Source organism: Malaclemys terrapin, chromosome 7 (assembly GCF_027887155.1).
Source record: "Malaclemys terrapin pileata isolate rMalTer1 chromosome 7, rMalTer1.hap1, whole genome shotgun sequence".
NCBI lineage: Eukaryota > Metazoa > Chordata > Testudines > Emydidae > Malaclemys > Malaclemys terrapin.
In genome coordinates this window covers 22556615-22572647 of record NC_071511.1, presented here as the reverse complement: position 1 = coordinate 22572647, position 16033 = coordinate 22556615, and the positions used below count along the sequence as shown (strand labels likewise).

Here is a 16033-nt window from a genome sequence, read left to right as displayed (position 1 = left end):
ATATATCAATAAATCGCTTAAAAATGCAAACACACTCCTGCAGCATTGAAAACCCAAACAAAACCCAGCAGGGACCTAGTGTACAGGAGCCAGAAAGCAAAACTGATATACTCAAGGGAAGCCAGCCTGTCTACTTCCACTGTCCAACCTGAATGAAGTTCAACAGACAGTAAACAAACTGCAGCAACTGTGATGGCGGGGGAGGAGGGAGTTTGACTTAAACAACAAAAATCCTTTCAGTTTCAATCATATAAAACACTAATACAACACAGGGAAGGGAAACATTTGTGTTAGATATTTAAGTTGACAGGTGTTCCTTTGAATAAGGTTGAAGACAGCATAAACCACTTATTGGGAATATTTGTTTTGAAACATGAAGTCAAGTAGAAAAACAGTCCAGTCCTGCCTGCCCAAGGGCGGCATCTATGTTTGGCAAGGGAATAGCCGAGGATTACACCTCCAGTCCCCCGCACTTTTGCTTTCACTTTTCATCTCCTTCCAATGGTTAAAACTCAATGATTGCAAATGGCAACAGGAAGAGATGAGAGCTATTACATACAGCAAAATTGCACTTGTGTAGTACTCAGATGAAATGGGGGAGAGAGGGATGATGACCGAGGTGGATAGGAAATGAGCCATCACAAGCTTATTTTCAAGCGCTGATGTTCTGAACTGTAAATGTTAGTTGTGACAGAAGCACTTAAAATGGTATGAAGGACAAACAGTTCTCTGTTTGAAGGGGCAATGCTAACGTCAGGAGGCTTACTGAAAGGAACATATTTCTTATACCCCTTTAGAAAGTTATCATCATTCATTCTCTATATTTATTGTTTCTAAACCAAATCCTTCAGGGTTTCTCTTTTTTAAAAAAAAAAAGACCAATGTGCATAGATCAGCGCTCAAGAGCAATCCCGCAAGAACAAAAACAGCACGCTTAGTCCAGTGCAGGGACCTATGATAAAAAAAAACAGATACGCAGAGAGGAGAAAATATTTCATCAGATAAACATTGTTTCAAATTTCTAAAGTAATCATGTATTTTAAAAATCAGTTTAAAAATCACAAAGGACAACCTGACCCTGTCCTCTTGATAACTGGTCTTTAAGAGTTTGATAAATGGCCCATGGGAGGTTCCAAACGTGAATGGGCCCTTTTACCAGAGATACCCAAGGGGCTTTGGGTTCATCAATTAACTGCAGGTTTCAGGGATTGATGGGTGAGTATTGGATTAGCAGAGCACTTCTGGTTAACAGAACGAGAAAGAAAACAAGATAAGGGGGAAGCGAGGGGGACAAGAGGAGAGGCACTTAAAGAAGATTTAGTGACAGTCTGAACCTGTTTACTCTGGAAACAATGAGTCTTTATTTGCAGAATCATCAGAGAAACATGAGCAGAGACATCATACCCCAAAAGTGAGGAGAAGAAAAAAGTCTCGGTCTTGGGATCAGACCCCAATCTTGCCACTTCATTGCATGATTAGGGAATGCAGTGTTACAGGTACTGTCCTGCAGATGAGATGGAAAAAAAAAAGGCTCCTTCCCATCTGGTGGTCATCCAGGTGGAAATTAAAGATCCCAAACCTGGTGCTTTAGGCCATGTTCCTACCTGCAGTAAAATAGGTTCTGACCTCTCAGGCTGTATTAGAGCTATTGCTAAGCTAAGAACAGATGCTGTGCTTGCTTCCACAGTGACTGCATTGTCAGCATAGAACCCAGTATGGCACACTGGTTTAGAAGGTATGAGTGTGAAAGAGAAATATGACCTAGTAGTTTGAGCACTGGACTTCTACCCAGGAATTATTGTGGTCTAAGTCCAGATCCGACACTGAACAAAACACTTTCGCTGCCAACTCTTTCCCCATCAGTAAAATGGGAATATTAACCTTCTTCCCATGGGGGTTGTGATGATTAGCAGTTGTAAAAAGTCTGGAATATGAAAATGCAAACCAAGGGCTATATATTATAAACCCAATTTCTATCCTTCTGGATGGATGGGCTTGAGGCTAAAAGCACAGGATTGTGAATCTGAGATCTACTCCCAGCTCTGCCACTGACTTATTGTGTGTCCTGAAGCAAGTCACTTCACTGCTCTGTGCCTTAGTTTCCCCAGCTGTAAAACTGAGATAATGCTTACCAACAACACTGGCCTGTTGAGAGACTTGATTCAATTAAAGGAACACAGTCAATTTAAAACATCACATTTCTCTCTGAAACTATTATACCAAATCTAGTTACAATGAACATCCAAGATCACTAAAACTGAAATACAACAAAAAGCTATTTTCAAATTTATATTGATGATACACAAAATGTTATTGAATGGACATATCATTGTTCTCTTGTTTAGCCAGTTAACAAAAGAGAAACTGCCTCACTGAAGAGGCCCATCTAAATAGCAGAAAATAATCTATAAAATGTAAGGAATATATGTATTTTAATTTCAGGCACTCCTTAGTACTTAAAGGGGTCGCTCTATTGGAAATTGGATTTAAAAAATCAATTAAAAAAATTCAGTTTTAAACTGTCCAGTGAATTTCTGAAAAGTAAAGTGCTTTGAGATCCTCCAATGGAAAGTGCGATGAACATGTATCAAGTATCATAACCCAGGGAGGATGGCCTCAGTCAAGGTTCCCACTCTCCCTACACAAATTTCTAGTTATGTTGACTGAGAAACAAGAGGAACAAGTGAAGGCTGCACATGCAAAACTTGCAGACACTTTTTTAAAAGCCCATTTGAAGATCTGGGACAGACATTCTATGAAAATCTGGGTTTATACCTAAGCCTAGGATCATCTTGATTCCACTATCTTGCCTGCTAACCCCCAGAAAAAGAAGAGGATGGAAAATGCACATACAGGTGCATGCAACACACAAGAGCTGCAGTTTCTTGACAGCAGTGCTGATGATAGGATTTGTGCTGGCCCTAGAACAGAGGTGGGCAAACTACGGCCCACGGGCCACATCCAGCCCGCGGGACCCTCCTGCCCAGCCCCTGAGCTCCTGGCCCAGGAGGCTAGCCCCCGGCCTCTCCCCTGCTGTTCCCCCTCCCCCGGAGCCTCAGCTCACTGTGCTGCCGATGCAATACTCTGGGCGGTGGGGCTGTGAGCTCTTGATGGGCAGCGCAGCTGCAGAGCCGCGGCCTGATGCAGTGCTCTGTGCTGCGCGGTGGCATGGCTGGCTTCAGCCGGGCGGCACAGCTGCCTGTCCTGGTGCTCTGGGTGGCATGGCTGTAGCACCGCCAATGTTCCAGGCAGTGTGGTAAGGGGGCAGGGAGTGGGGGGATTGGATAGAGGGCAGGGGAGTTCGGGGTGATGGCCAGGGGGCAGGGGTGTAGATAGGGGTCAGGGAGGTCAGAGGGCAGGGAACAGGGGGGGTTGAATGGGGGAAGGGATTCCGGCGGGGTAGTCAGGAAGACGAGGGGAGGTTGGATGGGGTGGCGGGGGCAGTCAGGGGCAGGGGTGGTCAGGGAGAAGGGGTGGTTGGATGGGGCAGGGGTCCCGGGGGGGGGCAGTCAGGAATGAGAGGACGGGTTGGATGGGGCAGTGAGGGGCAGTCGGGGGGGGAGGTCCAGGGGGCAGTCAGGGGACAGGGAATGGGGAGGTTGGAGGGGGCAGGAGTCCTGGGAGGGGTATCAGGGGGCAAGAAGGGGGGGGGTCAGATAGGGGGCAGGGGCTGGGCCACGCCTGGCTGTTTGAGGACGCACAGCCTCCCCAACCAGTCCTCCATACAATTTCGGTAACCCGATGTGGCCCTCAGGCCAAAAAGTTTGCCCGCCCCTGCCCTAGAAAATGTCCTATGAATCCTAGGATCGGTCACACTAACAAATATTTTGCTGCCCTGTATAGCAGAGCCAACCCCCATGTTAGTATTCTAGCTATTTCCCATTTACTCTCATTCTATTCAGGTCTCTTGTGTCTGACTTACGCAGTCGATGTTATCAGACATGTTCAGAATGATGTAGTTTTTCCCTGCCAGGTTACTCCAGTCCTTGCAGATCACCTGAAAAGACAAGACACATACAGCTGGGTTTGGAAGGAGAATGCAGCTTCCTGCTGACGGCACAAGAAGCTTGAGCAGAGCAAGTGAGGGGTTGTATTGTACGCTGAGCAGGGGTTTGAACTTTTGGGAAAGCTCTGGAGGAACTGCATGTTCTCCAATATGGAGGGGATTCTCCAAAGACGGGATACTGCAGGACATGCCCCATTCTCCAGGCTGTGACATACATGCATAGAAAAGAAATGTCTTCTTTTTCATTTGAGTGCTAGTGGATTTCGGTACTGTACTCTGTTAATCCACAGAGCAGGGACAGTCCGATCAGTGGCCGGGTAAGCTCCCTACAGGCTGCCATGCCAATCAGCCTTGCTATCCTGAGGCTATCTAATGGTGCATTCAGTCCTTGGCTCCCTTATTCAGAATAAGAATGGGGGAGGGGACAGGCAATTAGTGCTAACTGCCAGACTGATTTGTGTGATAGGGACACCTGTTTACTGCGTTATATCGTCCAAATGGAGCTAGACACTCTGTTAGCTGGATCCGCTGTTTAGGTGGCCTGCATATTATCACAACAGACTGCATCCAGAGCCTCACGGTCCTTAAGAAGCAGCTCTGTAGGCAGGCTGAAATGGAGCCCTTCTCCTCAGCTGAACTCCTAGAAACTGCAGATGGTTTCAAAACTAGACAAAGTCCAGTTCCACAGCCATCAGATAATAATGACCTGGTCACCTCACTCACTACCAGCTTGAGTGGCACTGAAATTGGCTGACCTAGTGGTGAAAAGCTCTGGATCTCTTTCTCCATCTACCCCTTACAGAAAATTTTGCAACACAGGAGAAGCCTCAATAGACCTCAAAGCAGGTGCTACTGCACAGGTACCCTGCAATCGCACAACCACCGGCAATTTTACTGTACTGCTATCTTGTAACCTCCACCCCCATCTATCTTGGCACTTATACGGCCTCTATTACCATAATATCTTTGCACCTCACAATCCTATCCTCACAGCATCCCGTTGAGGCAGGAAAGCACCATGATCTCCATTTTAAAGATGGGGAACTGAGTCACAGAGAGACTAAGTGACTTGACCACGATCAAATGGGATGTTTGTGGAAGAGCAGCTATTGAACAGGTCTCCCACAGGCCAGGCTAGTGCTCTAACCACTGGACCATCCTTCCTCTGAACCCTCCCTGCAACTCTATTGTATGTCTGTCCTGCAATTCCCTCCCTGCAATTCTCCTGTACTAACCTGCTGACAAAGATCAGTGTACTGCTGCCCTGCTCCACGTGCCCTGCATTTGTCCAGGCACCAACAGTTGCAGCGCAGGTAGCGATGCAGGTACTGGTGATATAGGCACCTCCCAGAGTTGTCTGGGGCCATTCACGCACTTTTATTTCCAATAATGCAACCTGAAGAAATATCACTGGACTTGAAAGGAGCTAACTATTAACCCTTTCACTGCTGTTTTCCGCCCAAAGATTACATTAGATATGCATAGACAGCAGGGTAGGAGCAAAACTGTGTGGGAAGGTTTCTTGGTGCATTGACCCCCCCACACACACTCAGTATCTGAGATGTCTCCACAATGTGCCATGAAAGAGGGAACAATCCCCTACAACCTTTAGTGAGGTCATGGGAAAAGTCCCAGCAACTATTTCCACCAGACTGATGATGGGGCATTTGAAAGCAGGGAGAGGTGAGTATAAGTTAATATCCACACAACATTGGGGGAAGAAGGGTTAATACCCAAACATATTCCATAATGAGTCCCCCTCCCCCGCACAATGGGATACCTGTGCCGAGTTCCAGGGCAGTCCTGTTGACAGCACATCCAGGTGGGTGTCCCCAGTCTGTGGCACAAAGCTCCGCTCTGCTGCCGTGGTCTCAATAGCCAGCTTCGTGCCATTCTGAGCAGGAGTTGCAGCTGGCTCGTCAGACCCATCCAAGGAAGCCGCCGAGGAGCTGGCATTTGTGGGGCCATCACCACTACCAGAAACAATCTTGGGATCTTGGGGGCTGCCTCCAGGAGATGTTACCTCAGGAGCTTCCTCTGTTTGCTCCATTCCAGTTAGCACTGTGGGCCCCATTTGCTCCCCACCCTCTCGTACTGTGGACTCAATGAGCTCCCCTCTCACTGGGAGCTCTGTGGTCTCCACTCCAGCTCCCACCAGGGTCTGTGTGGACTCTGCTGTTGCCACGGTCCCTGCTCGCTCCATTCCTACTCCCACTGTAGCCCCAATATTTTCTGAAGTCACCTGGATGGCATGCTCTGCGACACCTTGGGATCCTGCAGTGGTGACCGACAGGATGGAGGACACAGGCAGCAGACTTGGCCCTATGCTGCTCCCTAGGTCAAAGCCCAAAGAAGTGTGCTCAGGAACAGAGTCCTCCTCTTGCCTTTCTACAGCTGCCTCAGTCACAACACCCAGTCTGCTGGAGGCTGTGGAGAACAGGAGGGAGAACAAGGAGTCCTCCTGGCCAGCTGCTTCTGAAGATATGTCCTTTGGCCATTGAGTCTGGCTGCTCTGTTGCCCTCCCTTAGAATGGTTTATGGGGAGCAGCCCTTCCTCTTCCTCCAGAGCACCGGAGAAAGGCGTATGTGGGTCAGGCTCCACGGAATCCGATGACGGCTGAAGGGGGGCGGTTTCCCAGTTGTCTTTAACCTGCGTCCTGTTTCCCTTGGGCAGGGCCTTATGAGAGGTGACTGGAAAACTGTAGTCTAAAACAAATCCAAGATGCTTCATGTTAGGAGTCTATCACAAATGATCATGAACGCTGAAAGACTGGGGGATGAAAGCAGAGAGGAGGGAACAAGCCCAGGGTCTATCTACTTAGGGACACAGATGACAGAGGTTGGAGGCCCTATGAGAGTGTCCTGGTGTTTGCCACCAAAGAGGGAAATGGGTTCATTTAATAGAGTTAAGTTCATATGTTAGCGAGAAGAATATGATTGGCAGATGCAGCTTGGGCAACAGCAGTGCAAGCTTCCCATGCATTCACCACCAGGCCTGGAGGAACCCTTTCAGGGATGACAGGCGAGTTCAGACTTCACAGACCCTTCTGTACCAGGCCTCTCCACTGAGCCTGCCAACCCAGGGGCCAATCAGTGCCAGTTCTGTTGGCAGTGTTCATGAGGTGCGTTTGCATGCTCTAGGAACTAAGCTGAGATCCTGCAATTCATTTAATACAGGGGCCCTCAAACAGATACCAGTCTGTACCGCCATTTAGCCACTATCAGACTAAGGTGGAAATGATAGAGATTAAGGGGGAAAGGAACGACAGAATGATAGGCCTGATTCTACTCTCAGTTACACACAGGTAACGCCACTGAAATCTGGATTGACTCGGATGTCACTGAGAGCAGACTCTGGGTCAGGAAAGCATCTCACAGCATAAAATCACCTCACAGATGGTTCCTGGGTTTCCAAACCACCAGGTTATTGAAGAAGCTGTTTAGCCGAGGGAATAAAGGACAGAAACAGGGACTGAGCTAAATCCACACATCCCCAACCGAAGGCTCACTAACTGCAGCATGGTGCTGTTCTGGAAGGCCAGCATGTGCGGGGTTTTGAGGGGAATCCAGCAGCTTGTGGAATATGAGGGCAAGGGAGCACTAGGCCTCACAGCAGGAAAATCAGACCAGTCAGTGGCTCCTCTTGGAAGCCCAGCAAGGACCTCTAAGATGTCCTGGACTGACACAGTAACAGCAAGATCAGCTACTGACAATTGACAGGCCACATGCTCCAGCCACACTCATCCCTGATGCCAATGGAAACCCACCATCCTTATCAAGAAGCTGCCAATAACAATGCTGCTGAGTACTGGGCCGCCCTCCTGAATAAGTCCCCTTTCCCCCACGCCTAGCGCAGTGCACGCTGGGAGCCAGAAAGCGGTCTTGCTGCAGCCAGAAAACACCGGCCCTCCCACCTCCCTGGGCTGTGGTTATTCTTCATAAATAAATAAGCGATTGTCCGACATCCCCAAGCCCATGTTCTTGCCTGGCTGCCAAAGTGGATGCTTCATTAAGCACGGTGGGAGGCAGCCGTCTGGATGCCTTACAGTGCGCATCTGTGAGAGGAGCCTCCGAATGACACCCGTCCCCAAACCACCGCTTACTGCTGCTGCGTCTGGAGCTCAGTTGGGGGGTGAGAGCGGGGGTGGGGAGAGTGTGTTGTCAGCAAGAGTCGCTTGGATACTCCATAGCAGGCAAACCTCTCCATGCTGCCAGAGCAACTCATCGGTCTCAGCCCCCATAGTCCCAAAGCAGGAAGCAAGTGGATCCTTTCACCCCTAACGGTGACCACAAACGTGTCACAGACAAATTCCTACCCAGCTGGTGGTTGATTTACATGACTCTCCCACATCAGTAGCTTTATATTAAAATCAGCCCCCAACTCTCCCTAAGGCTACTTTATATGCCTGTGATGGCTCAGTGCTCCCCACCCCCACTGCGACAGGGAGCTCGTGACTTTCTCCTGATGCTTTCCTTCAAAGTGAAACCAGAGCCTGTCAAGCTCCTCCAGGCTGCTGTTAACTGGGCTCCCATGGGGCCTCTCCCACCTCTGGCCCCATACAGGGCACCGGGATCTATTGTCACTTGGGCCACCTGGGGCTCTTAGGCTCAATCCGAGCTCTGAAGGGCATATGGCATAAATCCATGTTACTGGGCAAGTGCCTCTTCACTAGCAAACGTGCTCTAAAACCCCTGAAACGGGTTCGATAGACTCAAGAGTTCCAAGGGCCAAAGGAGACAGTTGCCACCTGAAGCTCTCCACCACCGCTCTTTGGCTAGCAAAGAGGTTATGCCCTGTCATGCAAGGTGGCTGCAAGAGCAGTGAGCTAATGCCCAGGCAGAGAAAACCTCTCCCTGGCTGCAGTCTGGCACCAGCCTTTCCAAGTGCCCTGTCGTCATCCTCCTGTCTGAAGGTATGCAGCAGCCACTGCCTCACTAGCCAGAGGCAGGAATGACCATGGGATTGAGGGCACTGGGCGGGGGAGGACTAGCCCACCTCACCAGGCTCTCGGGCTTCCGCTTCCATTGAAACGCTTGGCATTTGCATTCCATACAGTAGCCCCATTGAGAACTGTAGGAATTGCGCCTGCACAGATGCACTATGGGTGTGGAAGGGAGGATTGGCCTCCCCCGAAGCGTAAGGCATTGGGCACTGTCAGAGATGGGACACTGGACTACGAAGACACGCAGCAGGAAAGCAGGCAGATTCCTTGCACAGGGCTGGAACTGGCCAAGTAGCAAGCAAGAGCACTATTCCCTGACAGCTGGAAACCCTCCTGGCACATCAGCCTCCCTTGAAACCTGCAACTGACCTTTTCTTAAACTGTTAGAGCACCTGGGAATTAGCCAGTTCCCTAAGGGTTAAACCTCCCACCTGAGTCAGCCTGCCTGCTATCCTCTGAACAGAGAGCACTCAGGGTGAGCGAGCCCTCAGGGAAGCTGATGGATTGCAGCCTCCTGTCTCACCACCGAGATCAAAGCTGAGAGAGAACTGATCCTGCACCTCCCAGCAGGCTCCTGTTTACAGGGCAGCCTACAACTGAAACCTGAGCTGCTTCTCTCCAGCAGTGAGTCAGTGAGATGGAAGCAGAGGCAGGAGTCCTCAGGCTCAGTGCTAATCGATTTAACATTTCCACTCCCCACCAGCACCACCTCCCTGCATGCTAAGCCCAGGGTCCTACTACATGTCTGGCCCAGCAAGAACCTGACATGGATTAAAACCTAAATGTTCCTAAAATCCTGCAAAGAACTCTGTTCTACCAGTTACTTTACAGATGAGCAAAATTCAGATCTGGCCTCGGACTGCCCCTAAGTTCAGGGGTTTTTAGATCTGGCAGGCACTGGTTTTGCCCATTATAAAGATATTTGCAGAATCCCGATCCCAATCGGGATTCAGACACCTCTAGAATTCAGGGATCTGGAGTGATGGTTCAGCCTCTCTAGTTAGTGTACATCAGGACCTAGATCTTCAAAAACAACTATTGATTTTAAGTTCCCCACCTGAAGCACTTCAAAGGAGTCTGATTTTTTAGAGGGCAGGTGTCCAGCACTTTCTGAACATCTAGACTTGATTTTAACAAATAGGGAGGAACTTGTTGAGAATTTGAAAGTAGAAGGCAGCTTGGGTGAAAGCGATCATGAAATCATACAGTTCACAATTCTAAGGAAGGGTAGAAGGGAGTACAGCAAAATAGAGAGAATGGATTTCAGGAAGGCGGATTTTGGTAAGCTCAGAGAGCTGATAGGTGAGGTCCCATGGGAATCAAAACTGAGGGGAAAAACAACTGAGGAGAGTTGGCAGTTTTTCAAAGGGATACTATTAAGGGCCCAGAAGCAAGCTATTCCGCTGAGTAGGAAAGATAGGAAATGTGGCAAAAGACCTCCTTGGCTTAACCACGAGATCTTGCATGATCTAAAAAATAACAAGGAGTCATATAAAAAATGGAAACTAGGACAGATTACAAAAGATGAATATAAACAAACAGCACAGAAATGCAGGGGCAAGATTAGAAAGGCAAAGGCATAAAATGAACTCAAACTGGCTATGGGAATAAGGGGAAACAAGAAGACTTTTTATCAATACATTAGAAGCAAGAGGAAGACCAAGGACAGGGTAGGCCCACTGCTCCGTGAGGAGGGAGATATTGTAACAGGAAACTTGGAAATGGCAGAGATGCTTAATGACTTCTTTGTTTCGGTCTTCACCGAGAAGTCTGAAGGAATGATTAACATAATGAATGCTAATGGGAAGGGGGTAGGTTTAGAAGATAAAATAAAAAAAGAACAAGTTAAAAATCATTTAGAAAAGTTAGATGTCTGCAAGTCACCAGGGCCTCATTAAATGCATCTAGAATACTCGAGGAGGTATCTGAGCCTCTAGCTATTATCTTTGGAAAATCATGGGTGACAGGAGAGATTCCAGAAGACTGGAAAAGGGCAAATATAGTGCCCATCTATAAAAAGGGAAATAAAAATGACCCAGGAAACTACAGACCAGTTAGTTTAACTTCTGTACCAGGGAAGATAATGGAGCAAGTAATTAAGGAAATCATCTGCAAACACTTGGAAGGTGGTAAGGTGATAGGGACTAGCCAGCATGGATTTGTAAAGAACAAATCATGGCAAACCAATCTGATAGCTTTCTTTGATAGGATAACGAGTCTTGTGGATAAGGGAGATGCGGTGGATGTGGTATACCTAGACTTTAGTAAGGCATTTGATATGGTCTCGCATGATATTCTTATTGATAAACTAGGCAAATACAACTTAGATGGGGCTACTATAAGGTGGGTGCATAACTGACTGGATAACCATACTCAGAGAGTAGTTATTAATGGTTTCCAATCCTGCTGGAAAGGTATAACAAGTGGGGTTCTGCAGGGGTCTGTTTTGGGACCGGCTCTGTTCAATATCTTCATCAACAACTTAGATATTGGCATAGAAAGTACGCTTACTAAGTTTGCAGATGATACCAAATTGGGAGGGATTGTAACTGCTTTGGAGGATAGGGTCATAATTCAAAATGATCTGGACAAATTGGAGAAATGGTCTGGGGTAAACAGGATGAAGTTTAACAAAGACAAATGCAAAGTGCTCCACTTAGGAAGGAACAATCAGTTTCACACATACAGAATGGGAAGAGACTGTCTAGGAAGGAGTACGGCAGAAAGGAATCTAGGGGTTATAGTGGACCACAAGCTAAACATGAGTCAACAGTGTGATGCTGTTGCAAAAAAAGCGAACATGATTCTGGGATGCATTAACAAGTATGTTGTGAGCAAGACACGAGAACTCATTCTTCCGCTCTACTCTGCACTGGTTAGGCCTCAACTGGAGTACTGTATCCAGTTCTGGGCACCGCATTTCAAGAAAGATGTGGAGAAATTGGAGAGGGTCCAGAGAAGAGCAACAAGAATGACTAAAGGTCTTGAGAACATGACCTATGAAGGAAGGCTGAAAGAATTGGGTTTGTTTAGTTTGGAAAAGAGAAGACTGAGAGGGGACATGATAGCAGTTCTCAGGTATCTAAAAGGGTGTCATAAGGAGGAGGGAGAAAACTTGTTCACCTTAGCCTCTAAGGATAGAACAAGAAGCAATGCACTTAAACTGCAGCAAGGGAGGTTTAGGTTGGACATTAGGAAAAAGTTCCTGTCAGGGTGGTTAAACACTGGAATAAACTGCCTAGGGAGGTTGTGGAATCTCCATCTCTGGAGATATTTAAGAGTAGGTTAGATAAATGTCTATCCGGGATGGTCTAGACAGTATTTGGTCCTGCCATGAAGGCAGGGGACTGGACTCGATGACCTCTCAAGGTCCCTTCCAGTCCTAGAATCTATGAATCTATTAATCGGGTCTCTGTAAGGCACCTCAAGCTGAGACCCAAGATCACCTTCTCTTGTAGTCTGAGTCACAGAACTTGGATTCAATAGAACTGTTAGGTGATATCTTGTCCACCTCCCCAGTGTGCCGAGCTGCTAGACTGCCCCTGCCCCCGCCAGAGTGCTACTGAGATTTCTACAGTAACTGCATCCTGTCACCCTGCATCATGGAATATGAAGTCCAGATTGACTCAAGTTACTTGCACTCACCCTGGCGAGGAGGTGCTGGGTATTATGTTAACAGGATGGGTATTAGGTAGCTGGCTGCAATGCCAGATTCGTCAGGCTGGTTTATGAGTGCATCATATTTCAACAGGGAAGTGGAGACCTGTTTATGGAATAGAAGGATGCAAGAGAGAGGGGAAGAGAAGAGGTCAGAAGTGAGCAAGCTGCAGTCTCATCATTAACCCCTTCACAGCTAGATCTCCGTTCTACCGACTGTGCTGCTCTGCTCTATGGGCATTCCATTGAAGTCGGTGGTAGATTAGATCATACCTGGGTACATATGGGCCGTGTTCAAAGATGAGTTTTTCCTTGTGGAAGGATCTACTACATTTACCAGTAATGAAGATTTAAGAGACAGTAGAGCAGCACAGCAGGGTGAGTGACACAAAAAGGCAGCCGCCCAGAAGCCTGCTGGTTTTCAGCCTGCATGGGACCCCCCACCTGTATCCCAGAGGAGAATGGAACAAGAGGACAGCATGTGGAGAGGTCTGCAACTCCAGTTTGAGGATGCTAACATCTCCAGGTAGCAGGACTTACCCAGTCTGGCTTGGGGCCAATTTCACCTTCTTCCCCAGTTAAGAAAGCTTCACACAGCAGGTGCTTTCTCAGTCACTCTCCCCTTTTAGGAGTTTGGTTTATTTTGCTTTATCAGGTCTTTATACATGCGGCTGTGGTTCATTACAGTGGCATATGGCACTTTAAAAAACCTTTTCTAATTTCCCACATATTCCCTGCTTAACGGAGACCATTCCTAGAGAGAGAGGATGCTGGAGGGTAACAGGAGAGACAGGCTGGACACTGTATTACAATTATAAATTCCAACTACACAATCAGGGAATTAAGGTCTTTCCCACCTCATCGCCCTTTTATTAAGAGCCCCCTTTCTCCTGAGTGCATTAATTGCCCTCCGCCACAGCTATCCCCTCCTCTCCCCTCCAGGCACCAGGCTCATTGAAATGAGCCACCTCCCGTTCCAGACTGACAGCAAATCTACAGCTCTTAATCCCATCTTCAGCCAAGGCATTAATGCAATGGAGCACCTGGTAAAGACCATGTGTAAGAGGCTTAGCGCTGACCAGCCTCCTGCCTGCACTCAGCTCCGGGATGCCGCTTGTTTACGTCCTGGTTTAACGTACGCTAACATGTTAAGCGACCCTTCTCGGAACAGACTTTGCTGCTCGGCAGCCGGGGAGCACAGAGCTGTCCCTGAGCCAGAAGGTTGGGTTGGCCCAAACTGGAGCCTTGGCGGGAGAGGAACAGATGGGGTAAGTGGAGGATTTTAGAGGCCTACACTTCCCACCACTGGGAAAAAAATCAACAGGAAGGGCAGTGGGACTGATTCTGATTGAGCCTAAGAAGAACATATCGATTTGTGATCCAGGCAGACACACCAGGGATGGATATGACCCAGTGCAACTCTACTGGTGTCAATGAAGTCAGAGAGGTCAGTGGGGTTACACCAGGGATGGAGCTGAAGCCTTTTTTTTAAAAAGCAGACCCCATTCTTCTTTCTCTTAAGTTAGCGAGGAAACCCCATTGCTTGCCATGGAGATGCAATGCCTTAGGAGGAAACAGGAGGGGATAGAAGTCATTTGGGACCCTGCTGCAAGTGCCTGCAGGAGTCACTCAATCCAATTTTACTGCAAAGGAGAAATTAAAAAGTCAAACCCAAATGACAATTTGAACAGCTTCTGGTTTCCTCATGAGCTTTGGGGATACCAGGTCATCTAGCATTAACCTGACCAATGGAGGTGACCAGGAGGCAGTTGAGGACAGCTGGGGAGGGAGGTCATGCCTCCTGGTCCTTTAGTCTGCAACATGCTGTCATAATTCAGAGCAACTGTGCCTGTACTCCTCTCTGTGGTCCAGCAAGGGCAACCACTCTAGGCTTCCAGCTTCTCTGCCATCACCTGTCTTGGGCAGAGACCTGCATCTCTCCCTCCTGATCACAGTTTTTCCAAGCAGCACAGTCCCCTGTGAAACTGTGCATTCCCCTATAAGTCAAACTGCCTAAGCAGGTCTGCTTTGCTTTCTCCTCAGAGGCAATAAGCAGCGTAATTGCCCACATTTAGAAGGTACCGCCCAGCCCTTTCTAAGCAAGCACATTTATTCATAAGGTAAAAGCATTATATATTAAAACAACCAAAGAACCTACATGAATACTAATAAGCTTACCAGAGGTCACCCCCCAACTCCAAGATGGGCTCTGGGAGGTGATCAGTCCTTCAAACCCCACCCAGGGTTTTTTCTGTGGTTACAAGTTCATAACACCTTTTGCTCAAAACAAGAACACCCATGCATCTGTGAGTTGCTCCTTCATACAATTGGAGTCTTTGATCTTGGGACCCCGGGAACAGATGATGAGCAGACAATGGATTTCTCCTCAGGGTCCGGAAGTGGGACTTTGCCTTCCTCTCCTCTCAAGTATGTTGTAGGAAACCCACTCAACTAAAAGTTCATTCTCATCTGGCACATTGTTTAAAAGAGTCCTTTGAAGCTCATAACACTTCCCAGGGTTACATTAGTCATGAGACATTACACACAATCCCACAATAATACAGAAACATTTGCATTTTTAATACAATGAACTCATAAAACACTTAACCTTAGTTCAAAAGGGTTTGTCCAGGATATTACAGGAAATTGTCATATATACACATGCCATGTGGAACACAGCACAGTCCATTCACCTCCCCATGCTTACAACAGGACCAAATCAATACTGTGTTACACACAGAGCTTTGCTGCTGACAACAAGAAGGAAGCTCCAACATTACAAGGGCTCCTCCTCCCTTGTCTATCTTTCTGACTTGAGCACTAGCCCTGCCCTGACTCTTCCTCCACTGGTCCCTCCTTGTATGCTAACATCTGCTCTCCTTAAGTAATCCACCCCAGGGGTGATCTGCCTCCAAGTCTCTGCTCTGGTCCTTGGTCAGCCCTGTAATGTGACTCTCATGCACAGCACTGACTTCTTCTTCCCTGGGCCAGAGTATCAGCTGCATTCAGAAACAAAGACAGAGAAAAAGGCCAAGCACATCATCCTCGAGGGAGAGTTTTAAACTTCAAAGGTCAGATCCTGTTCCCATTGAAGTCAGTGACCGAAGTGCCAATAACTTTAGGCCTTGGGTGTACTCATCCTCTGGCTGGGGTGCCATATGTTCTACTGCATATACATATCAGTCACCCTAATATCATAGGAAGACCCCCAATGCTTCCCAAGACATTCAGAATCATTTAATCATGCCTTGGAGACCATTTACAGCCACCATTCCAGCAGGAAGAGACTCATTCTGCACTTGGGAGAAGCAGGAAACTCTGGACTCAGTCTCCAAACACCCTGCGTTGAAATATTCCCCAGTCCTCAGTGAGGCACTGATATATTACAAATTCTCTTTACTTTTTTCTGCACATCCTCTGTGGGGTT

The 16033-nt window shown here is 47.8% G+C and overlaps 1 protein-coding gene across 1 annotated transcript in view; it reads right to left on the bottom strand.

Moving 5' to 3' along the window:
• Positions 1-16033, bottom strand: part of PODXL2 (podocalyxin like 2) — a 43414-nt gene that overhangs the window by 9934 nt on the left and 17447 nt on the right. Inside the window, exons 3-4 of the mRNA XM_054036081.1 lie at positions 5787-6712; positions 3923-3997 (exon numbers count right to left, since the gene is read on the bottom strand). Of these exons, the coding sequence (XP_053892056.1) occupies positions 3923-3997; positions 5787-6712 (1001 nt within the window). The remainder of the gene's footprint in view (positions 1-3922; positions 3998-5786; positions 6713-16033) is intronic.